A 25,732-nucleotide genomic window follows, 5' to 3' on the forward strand; every position below is an offset into this window, starting at 1 on the left:
ATTGAGTTTTCAGTGGTTCCATTTGTATGTATTGAGTATGTATGCGTAAGAATTATTCCAGAGCTGGTACCAGGAAATATACTTAAAGGCAGATATGTTGTGGACAAACTACTGGAAGCAACAAATAATATATTGACAGCTGGCACATACCACTAACTGGTAATCAATCTAATTAGATCAATCTTTTTAGTTGCAGTTGCAAATGTGATTTAGTCATATCAAAGTAAAACTTATTTTTCATGTCGTCTTTACATTATTTTATGCTACTCTCATCTGGACCTTTCTGTAGTTAAGAGCATTTAACCCCTTAAGGACCAAACTTCTGGAATAAAAGGGAATCATGACGTGTCACACACGTCATGTGTCCTTAAGGGGTTAAATATATATATTATTTCAGTATATATTACAGTAACAATAAGGGAGTCTTTTGAAAATAGCCAGTCTTGGTATCGTTCGTGTGTTCTATCAGTGGCACTTTGTCACTAATTATTCAATTGATGGTTGTTTAATAGCACTTCTTAAACCAGCTTGGAAGGGACCACCCAAACACCTAGTTTCCTTAATATGGACTTGTAGTGGGTCTATGATAGTTTGTTTTCGAAACACAAAACACATCTGTTGATAACTTATCTGCATTACATGATGATAAAAATTCATACTTCGTATCATAATTTTGACAAACTTGTTTTTTTTTTGTTTATCTCTTGATAGCTAACTATATGCTATGTGATGTGAGAAGAAGCGATGATAAAATAAAGATTTCAACATAATATAAAAAAATCATCTCTTAAGAACATTCTCATCAAGGAGATTCTAATAGGACTGTTATGAAAAGATCACCCACAAAAATTCCAACCCTCATATCTTGGAGAAAAATACAGATCTTCAACCCATCACCATTCACCCGAATAAAAAATATGGGGATCTATTGCACCTAGTTCCAAGTTTGGCAAGCCCAAGTCTCTCCAGTTATAACATGAGCCTAGAGCCACAGGTTGCCCAACCCTGGACTAGTGTGACAACAAGTGCCACTACGATACCTAGTGGCAAATTTGCCGCCTGATTTGTTTACAGTATTATACATAGCGAGGAGCCCAACGCTCCGACATCACCCAAAGGTGAGGATGATTTTCTACATTCAATGTAGACATTATTCAAAAACATGTGGAGGAAACAAATGTTCTGTTTTTGTTTTTTTCTACTTCTTTAAAAAAAAAAATGCTGGTAAAGCAGGGAAATATATGGTTAAACTTGCATGTCCACCATTGAAAGGTAACGAAAAAAAATAAAATAAAAAATGAAAGGGAGAATGCTCTGGTTGTACATAAGAGTTCTTTTTTCTTTGTCAACCACTTTGAATGTATTTTTTTATGACTACACATCCGTGGCGGAAGAGAGGACAAGGCATGTTGGGTAAAAGAGTCCATGTGTTTGATTTTGGGTCGTAATATTCCATGTTTCCGAGAGCAGGTCCCTCACTGCTTACAATTCCACCGGTTGCGTATATTTTCCCATCCAGAACCACCGCACTAATGAAGAAATAAAAAAAATAAAAGTCAATGCTTTGTAATAACATTTACTAAAGCACAGAGACACTCCAAAATAAGTACATTGTAGACAGTGCGCAAATAACAAAATTTAAGTTTCATTTTAGCAAGTAATTACTGTAGGAAAGGTAAGTGGCACCTGCTATACTTTCATGTTTATATATCTAGCAAACACTGTGTATTGTGGTTCTAGGTTTTTAGTGATACCAGAGAATTTTTTGACGTAATTTATAAAGTCGAGATATAGCAAATACGTGTATTATTCCCATTGTGTTGTACACATGCAGTGATTTGAAGATAGCGATGATATTTTGCATTCTCCGTGATGCCGTTAGGGTACGGTAATGGGTGATTCACCGTAGCGCGAGTAATGAGTTTTTATTTAGAATTTGGTGCAAAAGTAAAAACTTTGTTTGTTCATTGTGGGTTTTTCCTAAGTCTAGACCTCTAAATATGAATTGATTTATAAGCTTATTCACCGTGTGTAATAGTGAACATACATTCTGAGTTTGTAAGCTTTTTACTTTCAATCTTTTATTGTTTTCAAACAGAGCTGGAAACAAAATTCCATTTCAGCTGAGTTATAGATTTGTTTTCTGAAGTTGTTGCTCTGGACAAAATTTGTGATTTTTTTCATTAAATCTGCCCAAAATAAATATTTATCCAGTCCTTTCAAGACCAATATAACAAAACAAAAAAGTGCTACCTTTTTCAATCGACAGCTAATAATACGAAGAAATATAGCACAAAACTAATCCAAAGGAGAAAGTTATTTTCTTAAACATTTTTTTTCTATATTAAGTTCTTTGCAGTCATGAGGTGACTGAAGTAGGAGTCCATAATTTGGGAAAGATTGGCGTGACTGCACGGAATGACATTTAAAATCTCACCATATAAAATTACCTCCATCTCTGCTGCTGAAAAGCAATTTCAAATATATCATTTTTCGATTAGATATTTGCTTGACTGTAATATATTAAATCTGGCATGCACCGTTATCAGTCACATTTATATACTCTCATCATGTAAGGGGTTAAATAGCTTTTTTGGTACTTAATAAACTATTTGGGGGAACAAATAAATGAATTAATTTGTTCCGTTGACATGCAAACGGTTGTGTGTGTCCAAATCTAGAGATTGAAAAAAAAATGCATGTATATATATTTATACGCTATATGGACAAACGTATTGGAACCTCTTAATTACTGAATTCAAGTGTTTAAATCACACCCATTGCCACAAGTGGATAAAATCAAGCACCTAGCCATGCAGCCCACATTTACAAACATTTGTGAAAAAATGGGTCATTCTGAAGAGCTCCGTGAATTCAATCGTGGTACTAAATACCAGTAATAATAATAATAAAATAATAATACTGTGATAGGATGTCACCTTTGCAATAAGTCAGTTTGTGAAATTGTATCCCTGCTAGACATAGTGGAAGTGTTTAGGACAAGCAGCAAATCAGTCATGACGCGGAAGACCATGTAAGTCACAGAGCGGGGTCACAGTGTGCTGAGGCGCATGGTGCATAAAAGTTGCCAACTCTCCGCGGAATTTATAGATGAAGAGTTCCAAACTTCCACTGGCATGAATATTAACACAAACACTGTGCGGCGGAATTTTCATGGAAGGTGTTTCCATGGCGGAGGCATGTAAGCCTCACATCACCAAGTACAATGCCAAGCGTCAGATCGAGTGGTGAAAAAGACAACGCTACCGGACTCTAGAGCAGTGAAAACATGCTGTGTGGAGTGTCGAATCATGCTTCTCTGTTTGGCAGTGTGATGGGTGATACTGAATTTGGTGGATGCCAGGAGAACGTTACCTGCCTGACTGCATTGTGCCAACTGTAAAGTTTGGTGGAGAAGGGATAACGGTATGGGGCCCTTTTCCAGTGAAGGGACGTTTTAATGCTTTAACATAACAAGATGTTTTGGAGAATGCTAAGCTGCCAACTTTGTGGCTGACCAGCACAGAGCCCTGACTTCAACCCCATCGAACACTGAATGGGTAAAAAAAATCCCACAAAAGCACTCCAAAATCTTGTGGAAAACCTCCCCCAAAGAGGAGAAGCTGTTATAGCAGCAATTAGGCTACCAACTACCTATTAATGTCTATGTATTTGGAATTTTTTTGTATTTATATGCAATGTCAAAAAAGTCCCTGTTGGTGTAATGCTCAGGTGCCCCAATACTTTTGTCCAAATAGTGTGTGTATATATATATAGGTTCTTGTTGAAGTGCACTCACAGGACTCAATAATATTTCTAATTGTGCTGTTTATTCAAGCATCAAGTAATACAAAGACACTTCTTTGTATTACTTGATGCTTGAATAAACAGCACGATTAGAAATATTATTGAGTCCTGTGAGTGCACTTGAACAAGAACCTATATATACTTATGGTCGGAGTTTGCACCGAGACATTAACAAGACCGGGAGCAGTGAGTGCGGGACACGTGGAAAGTTTTATATATATATATATATATATATATATACACATACACCCTGGTGAGTACAAATTCACCAGTAAAAATATTATGGTTTGCAGAGGATAGTAACTTTTAAGGTCTTTGTTTGGGAATAATTAAATAAATGAGAAGTATGATGGAAACTGCGTCCATGGAACATTGACCAAAGTTTCAGTCCACATTCAGAACAAAAATAATGTAAGATTGCATTATGCTGTTGGGTGAATTTCTTCTTTCTTTTTTTTTTTTTAAATTCTTTATTTTTTTGTGCACATAATAAGACAAGGTAGCAGACAATGCCACAACAGCTCTTGCCCGTCGAGATGTCAACAATCAATATCACAGGTAGCATCAGTAAACAGTGCACATTTTATATTTATATTCAAGTAAACATTCGTGTCGGTCAGCGCTTCTACCCTATGTGAATGTTTGTTCTCGGTTATATTCTTCGTGTACTCAAGTCACCTAGGGTGTCTCCCCTTTCCAGTCAGGCCGGTACATGAGCGTAGTGGTGAGGCCGTCTGTTTAGTGGCATGGGGAGGGGTTGTTTGTATAGTAAGTATGCGTGGCTAGGAACAGTCTCGTGTTGTGAGGTAATGTGGAGGCCCCTATCTTTGCAACAGTAGTCTTCGTGGTTTGTGCGTGCAGTTGTCAGAACAGATATGGTGTGGCCATATAGGTGACAGTAGGGCCCCTTGTGGGGGGAGGTTATCAACCTTTAGAGGAGTAAGTGAAGTGGTGTAGACAGTCAGTCTGGTTTGCATCAAAGAGGTAATAATAACTATGATAATTGAAAACCAACAGAAAAAACAGAAAAAAAAACGAGTAAGAAACATCAGTCTCATTATTAGCTATATAAGTCCCAAGGTGTGTTGGCTACGTTCATTCTGGGCAACGGAGCAAGTTGTTCTCCTGAGTCGGGTGCCCTGTCTCGCTTCAGGTCGTGCTCTTGGCAGGTGGTATTCCCCGAGACTCCCTTGGAATGAATTCCGGTATGGTTGCAGGGTTCAGCTTGGACAATCCTGCTCTGGGTGCCGGTGCTGTGTGAGTGAGTCCAGCTGCCGCCAGGATGGATTCCAATTCTTCGTAGCTTTGAGCCTTGTGGGTGGTCCCATCACGTGTGAAGGACACTGCTCGTGGTGTTCCCCAGCGGTAGGGTGTCTCTATGGCCCGGAGGTGCTGTAGAAGTGGCTGCAGTGATTTTCTCCAGGTGAGTGTACTCCTGGTGAGGTCCGGGAAGAGTTTTAGTTCTGTTCCCTCAAACATCAAGGGGGTTTTCCCCTTTGTAGCAGACAGGAGGGTAGTTTTATCCGTCAGCGTCTGGAATCGGAGTATTATATCCGCTGTTGCGTTTACCGGAGCCCTTGCTGGCTTCGGAATGCGGAAGAGTCCATCCAGCTTTATGGACCTGACCTGCTTAAGGGGTAGCAATGTCCCGAGGAAGCGTCTGATATAATGGGGTAATTCCGGAAGAGTTATCGTGTTCGGTATTCCCCTGATTTTGACGTTATATCTCCTTCTCAGATCTTCTAAGGCGTCCAGCCGGTCAGTAGTGGTGGTTTGTCGCTTTTCTAGGTCCAGCACCTTTTGTTCGAGCTGTGAGAGCCTGGAGTCTTGTGTGCTCGAGTGTGTTTCAAGTTTGGCAATTTTAGCCGTGGCTCCTTCCATAGCCTCTTTAAAGCAGGACATGTCCGCCGCCAGATCCTTGCGTAGCTCCGCCAGCATTGTTTTTATTTGATCTGCGGTGACCGGGTCCCCGGTTGGCCTTTTGTTGCGATCCGGTTCGGGTCTGAAGGCTGCACCTTCCATTAGTTCTGCGGTGTAGTCCTCCGAGGAGTAGGAGGAGAAGTCATCTGGCGGCGCCATCTTGGGCCATGCGGCCTGTTGCGCGTTCCGCAGCATGTCTCCGATATCCCTGCCAAGGGGGCCTTTATCCGCCTTCACCTTTTTATTCTTTCGGCCCATAGTTAGCCTGTTGTTATCAGTGTCGTGTGTGGGTTTTAGAGGACCCGAATCTCCGGTATATGTATAATCTCGGTTAGTGCGAGCCGGAGCTCCAGGAGATGCGACCGCTCCGTTGCGCTGCTAGCTCCGCCCCCCGGGTGAATTTCTTCTTTAATAAATAAAGGAGCATTTTCATATTGCAAAGGAATTGTTTGTACAAGACAGGCACAAAACACTGTGCTGCACATGTTCAACGACAAAATTCCCCCCTCCTTACATTTATCAAAATCCCTCCAACATTTATCAAAATCTCTCAGATAGTTAAATTTTTTTTACAGTGGACCTATAACCTTTTCCTATCAAGGTACACGCAATTGAAATACATTTTACAGGAACACTCCATGCACCATAACCACTGCAGGTAGCTATAGTTTTTATGGTGACATGAGTGTCCTGGCCCCTCCTCAATGTAAATAGTCAACCGGCTTGACTTTTTACCTGCAGGAAGTTAGAGCTGGGAGCTCCTGCTTTCCAGACTTTAGTTTTGCATCACTTCATATTTTGTTAGCATCACGTTTGTTTATAAATATATCATCAAAGAATTGGCGCACTCACAGGTCATTTGTGCAGAAAATATAATCAATCAGCGAATCAACGTTACATAAAATTTAATCAACTTCTTTATTAAGAAGTATTTATAAAATACGCTTTATTTTTAAAGGGAACCTATAGTCGCTTTGCAGCTAACAATGAAAGTTAAAAAACACTACTGTCCTAGTTTTCGGCACACTTCCCCTGCAGCAACCTTCTCTGCGTCTGACAACGTCAGCATGCCAGCTGGGATTTCCACAATCTCGTCATATAAAATGCTTATAGAGAAGTATTGCATCAGAGTTACGAATGATGGCCCAAACGCTGCACTCCGAAGAGCAGTGTTTGATAGCAGGACTATCAGAGTTCACTCTGTTCTACGAAACCGCATTGCAAGGTTAAACCTACAGGACCACTGCACATAGAGCACTGCATAGAAATAAAGTGGTTTGGGTTACTTTATTGGTCCTTTAAGTTGGGTAAATTTAGGAACTGGTTTATATAATTCTATGTATCATTAGTTATGCAGAATACGAAGTATCATTGGCATCTGTATTGCTATTCTCTAAATCCAGAGATTGAATAATCCATGCAGTGCTGGGCCTTAGGGAGCCCGATGGATGCTAATAACGGTTGTTAATTCATTGTGTGGAAGTTATTCATTTTACTGTCAATCTCGCTGTGCAGCTAACGCACACTAGGAATCTGTAGCAGACTGTACGCATGGGCTTCAAACAGCACGGTATCCCATTACAGTTACAAACATCACTCACAGTTGTGCTATTAAAAAGACAAAAAAAAAACAAGCAAGCATTAGTGATGTCCCGAACGGTTCGCTGGCGAATAGTTCCTGGCGAACATAGCGTGTTCACATTCGCCACAGACGGCGAACATATGCGATGTTCGGTCCGCCCCCTATTCGTTATAATTGAGTAAACTTTGACCCTGTACCTCACAGTCAGCAGACACATTCCAGCCAATCAGCAGCAGACCCTCCCACCTCCTAGACAGCATACAATTTAGATTAATTCGGAAGCTGCATACATTTTTTTTGTATTTTTTTTGTGTGTTTATTATACATTATCCTCCATAGCCAGTAACCTGTGTTTATTATACATTATCCCTCATAAAGAGTAACCTGTGTTTATTATACATTATCCCCCCATAGCCAGTAACCTGTGTTGGGGGGGGGGGCGTAAGGTACTCCCCCCTGGCCCCCACCCCTGTGTGGTGGGTGGGGGCCCTAAACAAAAGTAAGGGGGGAGGACCTAATGTCCTCCCCCTGGCCCCCACCCCTGAGCGGTGGGTGGGGGCCCTAAATACAAATGGGGGGGCTAATATCCTCCCCCCTGAGCGGTGGGTGGGGGCCCTAAACAAAAGTAAGGGGGGGAGGACCTAATGTCCTCCCCCTGGCCCCCACCCCTGAGCGGTGGGTGGGGGCCCTCAACACAAATTGGGGGGGACAACTTTTTTTTAGGGCCCCCACCCGCCGCTCAGGGGTGGGGGCCGGGGGGGAGGACAATAGGTCCCCCCCTTATTAGTATTTAGGGCCCCCACCCGCCGCTCAGGGGTGGGGGCCAGGGGGGAGGACATTAGGTCCCCCCCCCTTATACTGTGTGTAATATAGAGATACTGAGTGTAATACATGCATACTGTGTGTAATAGAGATACTGTGTGTAATACAGAGATACTGAGTGTAATACAGGGATACAGTGTGTAATATAGAGATACTGAGTGTAATACAGGGATACAGTGTGTAATACAGGGATACAGTGTGTAATACAGAGATACTGAGTGTAATACAGGGATACTGTGTGTAATATAGAGATACTGAGTGTAATGCAGGGATACAGTGTGTAATACAGAGATACTGAGTGTAATATAGAGATACAGTGTGTAATACAGGGATACAATGTGTAATACAGAGATACTGAGCATAATACAGGGATACTGTGTGTAATATAGATATATAGAGATGCTGAGTGTAATACTCAGTATCTCTGTATTACACACTGTGTGTAATATAGAGATACTGAGTATTAAACTCAGTATCTCTATATCTCTATATTACACACAGTATCCCTGTATTACACTCAGTATCCCTGTATTACACACTGTATCCCTGTATTACACTCAGTATCTCTATATTACACTCAGTATCTCTGTATTACACACACTATCCCTGCATTACACACAGTATCCCTGTATTACACTCAGTATCTCTGTATTACACACAGTATCCCTGTATTACACACAGTATCTCTGTATTACACACTGTATCGCTGTATTACACTCAGTATCTCTGTATTACACACTGTATCCCTGTATTACACTCAGTATCTCTATATTACACACAGTATCCCTGTATTACACTCAGTATCTCTGTATTACACACTGTATCCCTGTATTACACACTGTATCGCTGTATTACACTCAGTATAGAGATACTGTGTGTAATACAGAGATACTGAGTTATTACACACTGTATCCCTGTATTACACACTGTATCCCTGTATTACACTCAGTATAGAGATACTGTGTGTAATACAGAGATACTGAGTGTAATACAGGGATACTGTGTGTAATATAGAGATACTGAGTGTAATACAGCGATACAGTGTGTAATACAGGGATACAGTGTGTAATACAGAGATACTGAGTGTAATACAGGGATACTGTGTGTAATATAGAGATACTGAGTGTAATACAGGGATACTGTGCGTAATATAGAGATACTGAGTGTAATACAGGGATACAGTGTGTAATATAGAGATACTGAGTGTAATACAGGGATACAGTGTGTAATACAGGGATACAGTGTGTAATACAGGGATACTGAGTGTAATACAGGGATACTGTGTGTAATACTGGGATACTGTGTGTAATATAGAGATACTGTGTGTAATATAGAGATACTGTGTGTAATATAGAGATAATGTGTGTAATACATAGATACTGAGTGTAATATAGAGATACTGAGTGTAATGCAGGGATACAGTGTGTAATACAGGGACACAGTGTGTAATACAGAGATACTGAGTGTAATATAGAGATACTGAGTGTAATACAGGGATACAATGTGTAATACAGAGATACTGAGCGTAATACAGGGATACTGTGTGTAATATAGAGATATAGAGATGCTGAGTGTAATACTCAGTATCTCTGTATTACACACAGTATCTCTATAGTACACACTGTGTGTAATATAGAGATACTGAGTATTACACTCAGTATCTCTATATCTCTTTATTACACACAGTATCCCTGTATTACACTCAGTATCCCTGTATTACACACTGTATCCCTGTATTACACTCAGTATCTCTATATTACACTCAGTATCTCTGTATTACACACACTATCCCTGCATTACACACAGTATCCCTGTATTACACTCAGTATCTCTGTATTACACACAGTATCCCTGTATTACACTCAGTATCTCTGTATTACACACTGTATCCCTGTATTACACACTGTATCGCTGTATTACACTCAGTATAGAGATACTGTGTGTAATACAGAGATACTGAGTTATTACACACTGTATCCCTGTATTACACTCAGTATAGAGATACTGTGTGTAATACAGAGATACTGAGTGTAATACAGAGATACTGAGTTATTACACACTGTATCCCTGTATTACACACTGTATCCCTGTATTACACTCAGTATAGAGATACTGTGTATAATACAGAGATACTGAGTGTAATACAGGGATACTGTGTGTAATATAGAGATACTGAGTGTAATACAGCAATACAGTGTGTAATACAGGGATACAGTGTGTAATACAGAGATACTGAGTGTAATACAGGGATACTGTGTGTAATATAGAGATACTGAGTGTAATACAGGGATACTGTGCGTAATATAGAGATACTGAGTGTAATACAGGGATACAGTGTGTAATATAGAGATACTGAGTGTAATACAGGGATACAGTGTGTAATACAGGGATACTGAGTGTAATACAGGGATACTGTGTGTAATATAGAGATACTGAGTGTAATACAGGGATACAGTGTGTAATACAGGGATACAGTGTGTAATACAGGGATACAGTGTGTAATACAGAGATACTGAGTGTAATACAGGGATACTGTGTGTAATCCAGAGATACTGAGTGTAATACAGGGATACTGTGTGTAATACAGGGATACTGTGTGTAATATAGAGATACTGAGTGTAATACAGGGATACAGTGTGTAATATAGAGATACTGAGTGTAATACAGGGATACAGTGTGTAATACAGGGATACAGTGTGTAATACAGGGATACTGAGTGTAATACAGGGATACTGTGTGTAATATAGAGATACTGAGTGTAATACAGGGATACAGTGTGTAATACAGGGATACAGTGTGTAATACAGGGATACTGAGTGTAATACAGGGATACTGTGTGTAATACAGAGATACTGAGTGTAATACAGAGATACTGAGTGTAATACAAAGATACTGTGTGTAATACAGAGATACATGCCACAGTCCAGGTGTTAGTCCCCTTGAAACAACTTTTCTATCACTATTGTGGCCAGAAAGAGTCCCTGTGGGTTTTAAAATTTGCCTGCCTATTGAAGTCTATGGCGGTTCGCCGGGTTCGCCCGTTCGCGAACATTTGCGGAAATTCGCGTTCGCCGTTCGCGAACCGAAAATGTTATGTTCGCGACATCATTAGCAAGCATACTAAACCAACAATGTGTCCTGAACACATTGCAAAACAATGATTTCCACAAACCTCTGGCACTCAGAGGGTTAAAACAATCTATAACATTTGTAGTTCTCACTGTACATGATATTAACCGCATCATTGCAGGCATGGAACTCACTGCAGGTTAGAAAATTATGGTTTTACATTTTCTGATATTTATATATATTTTAATTTAGGAGAAACACATGATTTAATTTAAAATATTAAGAGAAAACCCTCTTCTATATTACAAACAGACAAGCTGTGAATTGGCCATTCAGCTGCCAATGTGACACCCAGCTGTTATCTGCCAGTCAGTCGGATTGATAGGTTTACAGCGTGTTCTGTAACAGGAAAACTGGAAGGTTTATCCAATCAAAAATGACCAATTCCTATCGGAAAGGGAGCCAGGTCAATCGGCCAATCAGAGTGCAAGCAGGGCCAAATTCACCTGCTCTGCTGCCCCCAGTCCTCAGTTACTCTTTCAGAGTGTAGTGGTGTTGTGCAGAGAGGCACTGAGGCTAGTGGTGTTGTGCAGAGAGGCACTGAGGCTAGTGGTGTTGTGCAGAGAGGCACTGAGGCTAGTGGTGTTGTGCAGAGAGGCACTGAGGCTAGTGGTGTTGTTGAGAGAGGCATTGAGGCTAGTGGTGTTGTGCAGAGAGGCACTGAGGCTAGTGGTGTTGTTGAGAGAGGCATTGAGGCTAGTGGTGTTGTGCAGAGAGGCACTGAGGCTAGTGGTGTTGTGCAGAGAGGCTTGAAGACTATGGTGAGGCCTAATAGAAAGCAGTTGTTGTTGGGGGATTCCATCATAAGAGGTGTGGAGATGGACAATGGTGGTCTTGTGAGGTGTCTTCCCGGAGCTACTGCTCACAGAGACAGGAGACGTATCTGTAATATTGTTAAGCAAGCAAAGCAGGAAGAGGAATTGGATGTACTTGTCCATTTAGGGACACATGACTTGGCTTGCAATGAGGTTTCAGAGGTTAAGGAAGTTTTTAGTGTTTTTGCCAATGATATACGGCAGGTTGCTTCCACACTGTCATTCTCTGAAGTTCTGCCTGTGCATAACATTCACAACGACAGGCGGATGCGTATTAGGGACTTTAACTTGTGGCTTGGTGAATGGTGTCGGGAGCAAGGATTTGGCTTTATTGCTCATGGTAGCTCTGTTTGGAATGGAAATAAACTGTACAAAAAAGATGGTTTGCATCTTTCTCAAAAGGGAACAAATGTTCTCAGTGAGCAGTTCAGAGGTTTTGCTAGGATGTATTTAAACTAGGATGGGGGGGGCAAAAGGGTGATAAAACATCAATCCAATTGTCCCCCAAAACAAGGACAGAAGGTGCCTGTAGCAGGTGTGTTAAAAAATGATAAGCTTAGAGTCATGTCTACAAATGCTCGCAGTTTAGGGAATAAGATCCATGAACTTGTGGCAATAATGGCAACTGATAGTGTAGATTTAGTCGCTGTTACTGAGACATGGTATAATGAGAAAAACGACTGGGACATAGCAACACCAGGGTACTCTTTATATAGAAAAGACAGGGAAGGCAAGAAAGGGGGAGGGGTAGCCCTGTATGTTAAGGATAGCATAAAATCTAGCCTAATAAAGGTTAGTGAGGCGAACATAGAGTCTGTTTGGGTTACGTTAGAATTTGGTAATCACACAGTAACTCGTGTAGGTGTGATTTATAGGCCCCCAGGACAAATTGAAGAGTTAGATAATCTACTAGTTGAAGAAATAGCTAAAATGACAATGAAGGGGGAAGTTATCATCATGGGTGACTTTAATCTTCCTGATGTGAATTGGAAAACAAAAATAGCTACTTGTGCCAGGAGCACACATATTCTAAACTCCCTACTGGGATTGTCTCTAAAACAAGTCGTTGAGGAGCCAACTCGTAAAGAGGCCATACTAGATTTAGTGTTAACAAATGGAGATTTGGTATCAGATATTACTGTAGGTGAAAGTTGAGGATCCAGTGATCATCAGTCAGTGTGGTTTAATATAAGAACAGTGACTGAGTCACACCACACAAAAACAAAAGTTTTAGACTTTAGAAAAACAGACTTTTCTAAAATTAGAATATGTGTAAAGGAGTCATTATCAGACTGGAGCAATTTAAATTGAGTCCAAAAGAAATGGGATTATTTAAAAGTTGCACTACTGAAGGCAACAGAAAATTGCATTAGGCTTGTCAGTAAAAGCAAAAAATTCAAGAAACCACTGTGGTACTCCGCAGATGTGGCCAAAATAGTAAAAAATAAGAAGTTAGCATTTAGTAATTATAAAAAAAAAAAACAGAGTGAGGAAGACAGAATGACCTATAAGATTAGGCAGAAAGAGGCTAAGCAAGTTATAAGAGCTTCCAAAGCACACACAGAAGAGAAAATAGCACAGTTAGTAAAAAAGGGGGACAAAACTTTTTTTAGATACATAAATGAGAAAAGAAAAGTAAAACAAGGATTAGTTAGATTAAAAACAAAAGAAGGAAGGTATGTAGATGAGGATAAAGGTCTAGCTGACTGCAGAATGAATATTTTTGTTCGGTATTTACAGATGAAAATGAAGGAAAGGGACCTCAGTTAAGAAAAAGGATAAATGAGTCATTTATTACACGTGAGTTTACAGAGGAAGAGGTTCTATTTCAACTCTCAAAAGTAAAGACAAATAAGTCAATGGGACCTGATGGAATACACCCTATTAAAAGAGCTTAGTGGTGTACTAGCAAAACCATTAACAGATTTATTTAACCAATCATTGATAACAGGAGTAGTCCCAGAAGATTGGAAGTTAGCGAATGTTGTGCCCATTCACAAGAAAGGTAATAGGGAGGAGTCGGGCAACTATAGGCCAGTAAGCCTTACTTCAGTAGTGGGGAAAGTGATGGAAACCATGTTAAAGGATAGGATTGTTGAACATCTAAAAACACATGGATTTCAAGATCAGAGACAACATGGGTTTACTTCAGGGAGATCATGCCAAACTAATCTTATTGATTTTTTTGATTGGGTAACTAAAATTATAGATCAGGGTGGTGCAGTAGACATTGCTTACCTAGATTTCAGTAAGGCTTTTGACACTGTTGCACATAGAAGGCTTATCAATAAACTACAATCTTTGAGTTTGGATTCCAATATTGTTGAATGGGTAAGGCAGTGGCTGAGTGACAGGCAACAGAGGGTTGTAGTCAATGGAGTATATTCGAAGCTTGGGCTTGTCACCAGTGGGGTACCTCAGGGATCTGTACTTGGACCCATTCTCTTTAATATTTTTATTAGTGATATTGCAGAAGGTCTTGATGGTAAGGTGTGTCTTTTTGCGGATGATACTAAGATATGTAACAGGGTTGATGTTCCAGGAAGGATAAGCCAAATGGAAAATGATTTAGGTAAACTAGAAAAATGGTCAGAGTTGTGGCAACTGACATTTAATGTGGATAAGTGCAAGATAATGCATCTTTGACGTAAAAACCCAAGGGCAGAGTACAGAATATTTGATAGAGTCCTAACCTCAACATCTGAGGAAAGGGATTTAGGGGTAATTATTTCTGATGACTTAAAGGTAGGCAGATAATGTAATAGAGCAGCAGGAAATGCTAGCAGAATGCTTGGTTGTATAGGGAGAGGTATTAGCAGTAGAAAGAGGGAAGTGCTCATGCCATTGTACAGAACACTGGTGAGACCTCACTTGGAGTACTGTACACAGTACTGGAGACCCTATCTTCCGAAGGATATTGATACCTTAGAGAGAGTTCAAAGAAGGGCTACTAAACTGGTTCATGGATTGCAGGATAAATCTTACCAGGAAAGGTTAAAGGATCTTAACATGTATAGCTTGGAGGAAAGACGAGACAGGGGGGATATGATAGAAACATTTAAATACATAAATGGAATCAACACAGTAAAGGAGGAGACTATATTTAAAAGAAGAAAAACTACCACAACAAGAGGACATAGTCTTAAATTAGAGGGACAAGGGTTTAAAAATAATATCAGGAAGTATTACTTTACTGAGAGGGTAGTGGATGCATGGAATAGCCTTCCAGCTGAAGTGGTAGAGGTTAACACAGTAAAGGAGTTTAAGCATGCGTGGGATAGGCATAAGGCTATCCTAGCTATAAGATAGGGCCAGGGACTAATGAAAGTATTTAGAAAACTGGGCAGACTAGATGGGCCGAATGGTTCTTATCTGCCGTCACATTCTATGTTTCTATGTTTCTATGTTTCTATGTTTCTTTACACATACATATATGTAACGTTCTGTGTATGTGATTGGATGAATCTGAATAATTTGAGGTATGACTGGATAGTGAACATTACTAGCTTGGTGGTTGGATGGCAAGAAGTGACCAGGTGAGTTGACAATGTGTTTATAATCCCCAACTACCCCTTATATTTCCCTCAATACCCCTCTATTAATTTTGTCTGTCCATCAGAATTGTTCCTATCCTGCATCTTTTATTTGTGGCCATCTCCACATATCCTCCTTTCTCTACCTTTCTCCACTTGCTCCCTTTTTCTAATTACCCTTTCCCTTACGTGTTCCTCTCTTCTCATACAACCATCACTCACTTGTTTTTTCATTACTCATACACCCGTCGCATACCGTCCTCTGCTCATACATGTTGCTCTGACTTCACCTTCATAGCTTCTTTAAATATAGCATCAAACTATAGGGTGGGATCAGTCTGATATGCAAAAAGTTTAGGTTCTCTCTATAATGGCACTAGATGAGTTAAAACCAGCTTGAGAAGAGAGCAGGGACCCAGTTTATGAAAGCAAGCCACAGCTGCATACTGTGACAAACCTCACCCCTCCTTTCTTGAATCAATTGATGATATATTAACTAAAATTCTAATATCTCAGCTAAAGAATTATGTGTCTACAACTGCCGACATTCAGTACATTGACTTTGGCCGCTAGTTGTACTATCAATGAACAAATGGACTGAGTGAAATAAACAACCAAGTAAATTGCTAAAACGTATTGATATCAACGAAGTGCAACGCAAATAAACACTGTAACTCTTCTTCTAACTCCTAGCCTGACAACAAGTAGGTGGTCCATATCGATCTTGGTGCTGCTCTATTTTAACTACATATTCATTGTAAAACATTGTCAATTTGACCATGCGATTGTGTGAGGACTAAATAAGATTTGTGAACATGTATTCAGTTTTGAATAGTTCCAACCCCCATCCAAGAACATAGAAATTACTTACCTTCACTTCGAAACCACTCTAACTATGTATATCCCTTCTTAAACTCTCTGCTCGACTCATGACCCTCAGCAATATTTGTCCTCTCTCTGTTGTCTAAATACTTTTTTACTCATCACATGACCTCATGTGTGTTCTCCTGCTCATTATCATTTTAAAAGTGTCCTTCAAATCTTATTTAATTAAGAATATTAGAAACCATTTCACTAGCTCCGACACTCGACAGCAGCCTCGTATTATCTACGATCTGTCCTAGACTGTTTCCTCTTGTCTAACACTAAAGGTTACATTTTATTGTTTGCTTGTGTATCCCTTACATCTACAGATTAAAGACATCTTTACATGGAATTTACCCCTTTGGGGAGACAGACCTGTAAATATCCATATATTTTGTGAATGCTCTCACTTCCCCTTTTCTTTTGTCTCAAACGATATCACACCATATGCAGTTTCTTTTTTACCTCCATTTTAGATTTTTTTTTTTTGTATTTTATCCTGTTATACAGGTTGTATTGATTATTATCCTTATTTTCACATGTGTGTTTAATTTATTGTAGTTTTCCTTTTATAAACTTAATGTATTTGTTCACATTTTAATGTTGGCATTGGCCAGCACAATTACTAGTTGGGACAAATGTTGTGAAGCTCCCACTTGCTTCCTCTGATGGTCCCGTTCTCAGGAATACTAGATAAATGTTCAGACTGGTTCTGCATATGTCCAGACTTATCAATCAGTGATTAGTATTATTAATGTTTTAGTTCACTTTATCTATACATGCATGACTGGTCGAATTGCTCATGAAACCCACCCTCAAGTGTCCTGCTTTAGCAATCCTAGAAGATTGGGAGTCCATTGTGATTGTCATTTATCCTTAATATATGACTTGCCATCTTTTCTTTTTCCTTTTCCCATTGACATCCTCATTCTGTCTCCCCATTAAAAGCGACTGAAGCCGCTACTTTTAGAATGTAAGCTCATGTGGGCAGGGCCCTCTTCACCTACTGTTCTTGTATCTCAAACAGGTTTTGCTGGAATTATGGTCTTGGTTTATCTATTTGACAGTGCTGTGGAATATGTTGGTCCTACACAAATCATCGTAATTATAAATGTAAAGGTGAAAAAACAGACATAACTTCCTTGTGAATAATGGCATCAGTGCACAAGGTATTATTTCATGTGCTTCATGTACGTGTGTGCCCTTGTGGTGTCTATGTGCATGGGACCACGTGTTTAAAACGTTCTGGGGAGGCCAGGACAGATTGGCACACAATAAAAGTAAAATAAAATCTTCCTTCTTTATGTTTTATTTTATTTTATCTAAACCTATGGCTAACTTTTTAAAGCAACTTTTAATGCACTTTTATTTTCCCCTCTATATTTCTCATACAGCTTCATTATAATTTATTTTCTTCTTACCTGCAATATTGCCTTGAGTGGTTCATATTGGGGCCGGCTTTGATGTTCTCCTTCTCCGGGTCATAGATCGTAGTTGCTCTGGCATAAGCACCTCCCAGAATGAAGATGAAGCCATTTAAAGTGACAGCTGGGGCGTATTTATTATCTGTACAATGACAAATGAAACAGGATATATCTGTGATAAAAAGTATTGAATACATGGCTCATAAAAACCCTGAAAAACCCAAACCAGAATAAAACCCATGTGTAAAAGCACTAACAGCAAAATGGTAGTAGTGTATAATCTCACACTTTAAATGAGGATTTGAATATATTGATGAAATAATTTAGATTTTCATTTAGTGTAAATCTAATTTGCATTTCATATAAAAAAAGAAAAACATACAACGAGGACATTATATTTGACAAAGAAAATATATAAAATATATAAAAACAGATCTCAATTTAGATTATGATTTTACAAAATATATTTGCTTGACTCCTTGTACAAACAGGATTGGTGATGAAAGAATTGTTGGGTACATTTTAGCAGTATTTTCTGGGATAAAACACTTATTTGGTGTATGTCAGAATTATTATACCAAGAGTATATTGAATAAAAAAAAAAAAAAGGATAAAAGTAGTAAAAAAATAATAATAATAAAATATGATATGGAGGGTAATACTGTCCAAATAAAAGATCGTCAAGAAGGGGGGGCGGAGCTAGCTCTCAACCGCAACAGTCGCAGGCTACCTGAGCTCGGATAGCCCGGCACGAAAAACGCCATATTGTCATCAAAGGGTATCAAATACCACTGGGGTCCGACACGCTTCCTCCTCATTCAACATCAGAACACGGTTTATCCTTTTTTGAGTTTTACCCTTTTTATATTTTAGGGACCATGCTCCCCATGGAGTCAGCCTCTTACATATGCATATCTGACGAAGCATAAGTTTACAGTTTAATGTTGAATTTTCTTTTGTTTATGCACCATTTAAGTACCACGTTATGTACTAAGCTATGCACTATTTTGCAGGGAAGGTCCTTACCCACTGCTGCTACCTTTGAGGCCTAAGCGGGCCATGACAGAGATAACCTCAGGTACACTAGCTCCTTCTCTACCACCTACCCCCCCCCCCCCCCCCAGCTCCGTGCTAGTACCAACATACATCCACTCAAATCTGTGGAGCTGTATTCACATGGCACCCAGTCCACTCTAGATGCACACCACTTACCCTTCCGTTTCTTGTTAACACAAGGCCATATATGCCTTAGACACCTACAGATATTAAGCAGAGTAAATGGTGAGAACCGCACTCATTCCCATCGGCCAAGGGTGCTCCAGAAAAGGACCAGCAATCCCAGAACAATAGGCTTAGAAGAAAAACTCACAGGCACTCCAAATTCAAGCCACAGGCAGTTTTATTGTTTTATTTATTTCCGGTCGAAACGTTGCATTGCATTCTGCTACAATAAAACTGCCTGCGGCTTGAATTTGGAGTGCCTGTGAGTTTTTCTTCTCTACCTACAGATATTAAGGCAAACACTTGAGGCATTTATACGGTGGTAACGAGCTTCTTTATCATTTAAAATAAAATCCGCAGTCAACAATGATACCCTAACAAATGCATGTATATTGTTACCCGGAATGTTTTGCTCTGATGATTATATTATACGCAATGTCTATCACCAAGTTGCCTGCGAAAAATAACGAATAATAAAAAAAAGATCATCAAGATATATCAGTCAATTAAGAGTGCATTTTTTTCATATAGTTGCATGTTATATCCATCTGTATAAGTGTAAAATATTAACTATAGGTAGTAGGAGAGAGTTTATGTATACGTATGTATGTATGGTTCAGTTATGAAAATCAGAATCCTTAAACAATTACATGTTTATAACATGTTATCCTATTAAAAAGTAATCGTGCAAAAATCAGGTTGGTCGCTTTTTATTTTTTTATCATTTATTATTTTTGCAGTGCTTAGAGTTACAAACATGCTTGTATTGCCCCGACAGCAGGTACAAGCTAATAAGTAAGACAAGGTAAACAATATCATGGCATGCAGGGTAACTACAGGAACGGATTAGACATAGTGATTTAGAGCAGGAGAGAATACCCATAATAGGTCATGCTTGGATCTAATGCTTGGATCTATAGCCTAGCACGTCATGCTAAATTGCACATTGTGAACTGTTTGGGACCCGTGGCTATGGAGGACATCCATAGTTTTATAATAGCTAAACAGGAGATAATCAGAGGAGGGACATAGAGGGAAAACATAAGAAATTCAAACTGGGTCGTCTGATTATGTAGCTATGACAAGTGCAGATAAGCAATTAGCGAGTGTGCTAAAACGGCTTATGTGCTAATCAACATATATTTTCCGCTGGGTGCCCCGGTAGAGAAGTCAGAGCAGGCTAGGAGTAGGGTAACTCTGTATTGCCAGTCAGCGTGATAGTCCTTCAGAGACTTTCAGCCCACACCGCATAGTGGCTTTGAAAGAGAGTGTCTTCCTCTTTGGGACACATCGAGTGTGAGGGCGGTTAGACAAAGTCTGGGGGTGGCTTCCCTCCAGCCCTGGATTTTTGTAGGGGCCAACACCACTGAGCCACGGACTTGGGTGCTCTGCGAGTCCGAGTCCTTCTCACGAGTGGGATTGCGCGAGGTCCTGATGGTGTGGCGCCGGGTCAGGCCGGCGGGCCTCTGCTTGTGTGGACGGTGTTTCCTAGGCAAACCCTTGGTGGGAGACAGGAGTGTGCATGGTGTGATTACCCAGAGGGGGCTTTCCCCGCTCTGTCTTCCGATTCTGCTTTGCCGGCTTTGTGGATGAGGATGTGGGGGTAGCCATGTGTGCCCTCAGCTTAGCCCAAAATCTGGCAAAGATAGCTTCTAGTGAGATCAATGAGCCGCTTATGTAGCCGGGTTTGTCAGTAGGGTGATGCAGTGTGCCTTGTGGTGCAGGTGTGAGTGCGTCCGCCATCTTAGAGTCGGCAGGGTCGCTGTGGAGACTTGCGATGTCCGCCATGCTTCGACGGCCACCATGCAGCAGACCATCAGGGACCAGGATGACCCCGACCGGCATACACGGATACCCCTACCACCCACCAGGTTCTGAGCCACCACCAAGATAAAAACCTACCTATGTTCATAACGAACCGTTTAACCAAGCTCTTCACCAGCAATCTAACTACCCTATTCTTTTTACACTAACCCAGAGCCTGTTTGTCCCCGAACTTTTTTTTCTTTAGCCCCGCCGCTGTGACCAAACGGGAGCTAACACCCCTTTTACATGGGAGGGAGGGACAAATTAGGCCAGGTAAGCAAATTAAAAGTGCCTAATTCTAAAATGGCTTTTTATACTGGGCCAACCCCTTAACATTCCAACTCCCAATCCAAGGGGGCCTTCCCCCAATGCATGCCTCCTAGCTCTGTCAAGCCCCATTCCACTAAGCGGCGCTTGTTCCATAGGGTTACAGGAACATTTGAAGCTAGTATTTATTTGCAAAGATCACTCCAGTTTATAACATTTATTCTCACGATCTCTGACATCGAAAGACTGGAACATGATATATTAAAATTTTCTCCTTTATATTTTTTCCAGTTTGATACTTTGTTTTTTGTTTTTTAAATCACACAGAGTTAGAAGTAGCTTTTACATGGCCCTGTAGCTGACGACAAGGAATGACACCACTCCTCTTTGGAGAATATGCCTTTTATTGTACAGTATTTTGGCCGGTCAGACAGAGCAGGTCCCTAAGCAGATTTATATTCTCTCCACGATGCTCAGCGTTCCAGCAATGAAGACAGAAATGAGGCTGTGTAATTCTCCTCCATTCGCTGTTTTCCTTTCTTATTTCCACACATTTAAAATTCATCAGTCCTCGCTTCTTTGGTACACATTTGCTCTGATCTTTAACACGCAGCTTTCCGTGTCTGTAACAGTGCACAAAGTTACTCTTTCTGAAATCAGACTGGTTTCTAATAAATGCTCAGTCCTATTATCTTGCCTGGAACTCGATGTACAAGGTAAGAATGCTACTGTCACATAATGAAACGTCATTTTACAAACCAGCTATTATCTCGGCCTTTAGAGGACAATTGCAGTTACAGTACATGCGATGTTAACCTCGCTCGTACACAGAGCAGTCATGCACATTTATGAGCAATCCGTGGCCCCATTGCCCGCTTTGTACTACTGGACCTACCACTCATCAGTAAGACAGTATTTGCTAGGAATGACACCATTTTAATTACACTGGTTGGTTTATGGTTTTAAAATAATAGATTTATCCGGCGTATGTTATAAAGATTATTGATCCCAGAAGAATATCAAGAATTATACTGAAGTAGGTACGACGTTGGCATTTTAGAAGATACAGTTTACCAACTGCCTTGTTCATTGCAACAACGGTAACATGATAAACGGGGATTTGAAAAACAGTTGTCTACCGCATGAAAATGTTAAATAATCTATAGTGCAAGAAACCTTTATACAGGAGGCAAAAACAAACTAAACAGTTCTTAAATTTCGCATGTTGACCTTCGTCTGGATATTGAGTTGATATGTCATGTCTTCAATAAATCAAATTTAATGCTAATCTGGAAGTTTTCCAAAGCATCTATGTAAACACAGAATAAGGTATTCTACCTAGTAGAGCAGTCGAGGGGCAACGAGCAAAATGATCTTTACAGAGCGAATTCCAAAAATGTCATGTCATTGTGGCTCATCAGACAAAATTTTATTTCCATTACTCTTTTATTTATTTTTTCTAACTAGGAGGACAAAAGAAATCCCAATTCAATCTAGTTTTATTCTTCATTTCCATAGAAATCATGTTCCTAGTCATTGCTAAATCTGGCTCGTACTCTATGTGTAATAAGGATTTTGATATGTGGACACATGTCTGCTGATAAGAGATCACAGAAAAATCAACTAACTCCGCGAGCATTTTAGAGCAGACATTAAATGTAATGACTTTCACTAAGCATACACAATGGTTTCTACCATAACTACGTTCCAACGCGATGACCTCTAGTTGACAAGCACATCAATCTTGCAAGCCACCCAGTCACAAAATCAAAACAGAAATCTACCTTCGACACAGCTTCAGCTATACGCATATAATCTTTGATCACCAATAAACGTGGATAAGTTTATTGAATATTCATAACTCTCTAATTTTCTCGTACTTGTTTTAATTTTCCAGTTGTTACTCTGCTGAGAGATGTTTAGGGAATTCAAAAAGAATGTTGGGCATTAACCAATAGAATGACAGTTTACGTTTACAATTCCTTAACCGTTTTATTTTGAACAAGCTTGAAGTTAAAGAAACACTGTATGCACTATAGCCATTTCATCTCCATGAATTGGTTATAGTTGCAGGAGTCCCATGGCACTGTCCCTACCAGTGAATTAAACAGACACTAGTCAAAGTAAACCTTTCACCTCACTGAATTGGTAATAGTCCCTGGAGTATTTCACATATTGTTTCGCCATTCATTTTATCCCTAAAAAAAAAAAATGGTCCCTGGCCACCCAAAGCCATGTCCCACTGTCTAAGGCAGAGATTTATTTATTTATTTATTTATAAAATATTTTACCAGGAATGATACATTGAGATTTCTCTCGTTTTCAAGTATGTCCTGGGTCCACAAATCATTGCATTGTTACAGTTAGTGTACAATAAAATACAAAATTAATATACAATATATACAACATTTAACATAGAACAGGTAGGAAATATATAATCAACCATGACAGGTACATTCTGTTTTGAGGTATGTAGAGAAGGATCTCTTAAAGGACTTTAAGCTTAGGGAAGATTTTAATTTGTGCGGGAGGTCATTCCACAAATGCGTTGCTCTGTAGGAGAAGGAGGATCGGGCTGCTTTCTTTTTATATTGAGGTAGACTAAGTAAAGTGTTGGTACTGGATCGGAGGTTGTAGGAAGTGGGAACAGCCGGGGAAAGCATTGCGTTCAGGTAGGGTGGGAGTTTCCCAGAAAAGCTCTTAAACACAAGGCTGGAAAGATGAAGGGTGCGTCTGGATTCCAGCGACAGCCAGTTTAGTTCTTTTAGCATGTCACAATGGTGGGTCCTGTAATTACATTGTAGCACAAATCGGCACACTACCGTCTAACCAAACCAATTCATACCATGAATTAGCACTATAAAAGTCTTAATGACACTCTCAGCCAATCACAGCCACCCATTGCTTCTCAGGCTAATGCTTTCTCGTTAGCCCAAGCAGCACAGACAGGATGGGCTGTTGGGGACTCTTGTTTAGCATAAAAACATTAAAAACCTTTTAACACTGAGCTGAAGGAGAGTGCCAGGAGACCACATACACTATAACCACTTCATTGAGATGTAGCATTTACCTACAGTGCACCTTAATGTCATACAGGTTTTATATGCCATTGTTTGCTGGACTAGATCATGTATATAACATCAGCCATCGCCAATGACCATGTGGAATCATTTAAAGGGAAAGTAAATGGAAACTGTTTTTACATTACATAGGTTAATCCCAAATGGAAAATAAATACAAATCACTGTTTAGTAGATATAAGCCAAATGAAAACTTACATACATTTAATTATGCATTTTTTTTTTAAATTATTTTTAAAAATTCTTTATTTTGGTTGTGCACGTGTGGTTACAGGAACACTATAGGCTAAAGGGACACTATAGTCACCTAAATTACTTTAGCTAAATAAAGCAGTTTTAGTGTATAGATCATTCCCCTGCAATTTCACTGCTCAATTCGCTGTCATTTAGGAGTTAAATCACTTTGTTTCTGTTTGTGCAGCCCTAGCCACACCTCCCCTGGCTATGATTGACAGAGCCTGCATGAAAAAAAAAAACAGGTTTCACTTTCAAACAGATGTAATTTACCTTAAATAAATTGTATCTCAATCTCTAAATTGGACTTTAATCACATACAGGAGGCTCTTGCAGGGTCTAGCAAGCTATTAACATAGCAGGGGATAAGAAAATCTTAATTAAACAGAACTTGCAATAAAGAAAGCCTAAATAGGGCTCTCTTTACAGGAAGTGTTTATGGAAGGCTGTGCAAGTCACATGCAGGGAGGTGTGACTAGGGTTCATCAACAAAGGGATTTAACTCCTAAATGGCAGAGGATTGAGCAGTGAACCGGCTGAAATTGCACTTAAACAAGATCCTGATACATGCAGGGGTTTACCGCTTAAGACAGATTATGCACGTGTAAGTAGTACAGGTTGGGGTGCGTCGCCTATGGGTCGGCACAGGATTTATCACTGAGCGCGTACAGGCTTGTGTATGTCAAGTTAAACTAAACTAGGCTGACAGACAAACAAACGGCTAGGCAAAATTATGGATATTAATATTAATATCAATACCAATACCAATATTAACTGGACACCTGCTGAAGGTGGGCATTGCAATGTCCTGCATGGTGTAGGCTGTAGGTACAGGACCCCAGCTCCACTCTTCATTCGGGTTGTTTCCATTTAGCCGATGCCCACCGGGTATACAGAGTTGTCCAGTATGGGGGTGGCTTGCTGTCAGCTCTGCAGTGGTTTGGTTGTGTGGCTTAGGACTGATGTTCGTGCAGTGGTACAGGGCACTCTGCGGGAGCTTTGTGCAGTACGAGTGTCCGCTGCCTGCCTCCTCCGCCGGTAGCATTGCCGACGCCGTGTTCGTCGCTCTGCTGCAGTCAGGTGAGTGCGGGATTTCTTTCTGGCCTTAGGGAGCCCCCCTGGTCTCTTTTTAGTGCGCTCTCGTGTGGCTTTTGTTTGCCGTGTGTTGCTGCTCATAATGGACCATAATCTGCCTATCATGGCTTTCAGGGCAGCTATCCGACCAGTG

The 25,732-nt window shown here is 40.1% G+C and overlaps 1 protein-coding gene across 1 annotated transcript in view; it reads right to left on the minus strand.

The window, feature by feature from the left end:
* Positions 1–383: 383 nt before the first annotated feature.
* The window catches only part of KLHL29 (kelch like family member 29), an 830,662-nt gene continuing 805,313 nt past the window's right edge, over positions 384–25,732 (minus strand). The window contains exons 14-15 of the mRNA XM_063440860.1: positions 17,894–18,038; positions 384–1,529 (exon numbers count right to left, since the gene is read on the minus strand). Of these exons, the coding sequence (XP_063296930.1) occupies positions 1,346–1,529; positions 17,894–18,038 (329 nt within the window). The 3' untranslated portion in view covers positions 384–1,345. The remainder of the gene's footprint in view (positions 1,530–17,893; positions 18,039–25,732) is intronic.

This window comes from Pelobates fuscus, chromosome 2 (genome assembly GCF_036172605.1).
Source record: "Pelobates fuscus isolate aPelFus1 chromosome 2, aPelFus1.pri, whole genome shotgun sequence".
Taxonomy (NCBI): domain Eukaryota; kingdom Metazoa; phylum Chordata; class Amphibia; order Anura; family Pelobatidae; genus Pelobates; species Pelobates fuscus.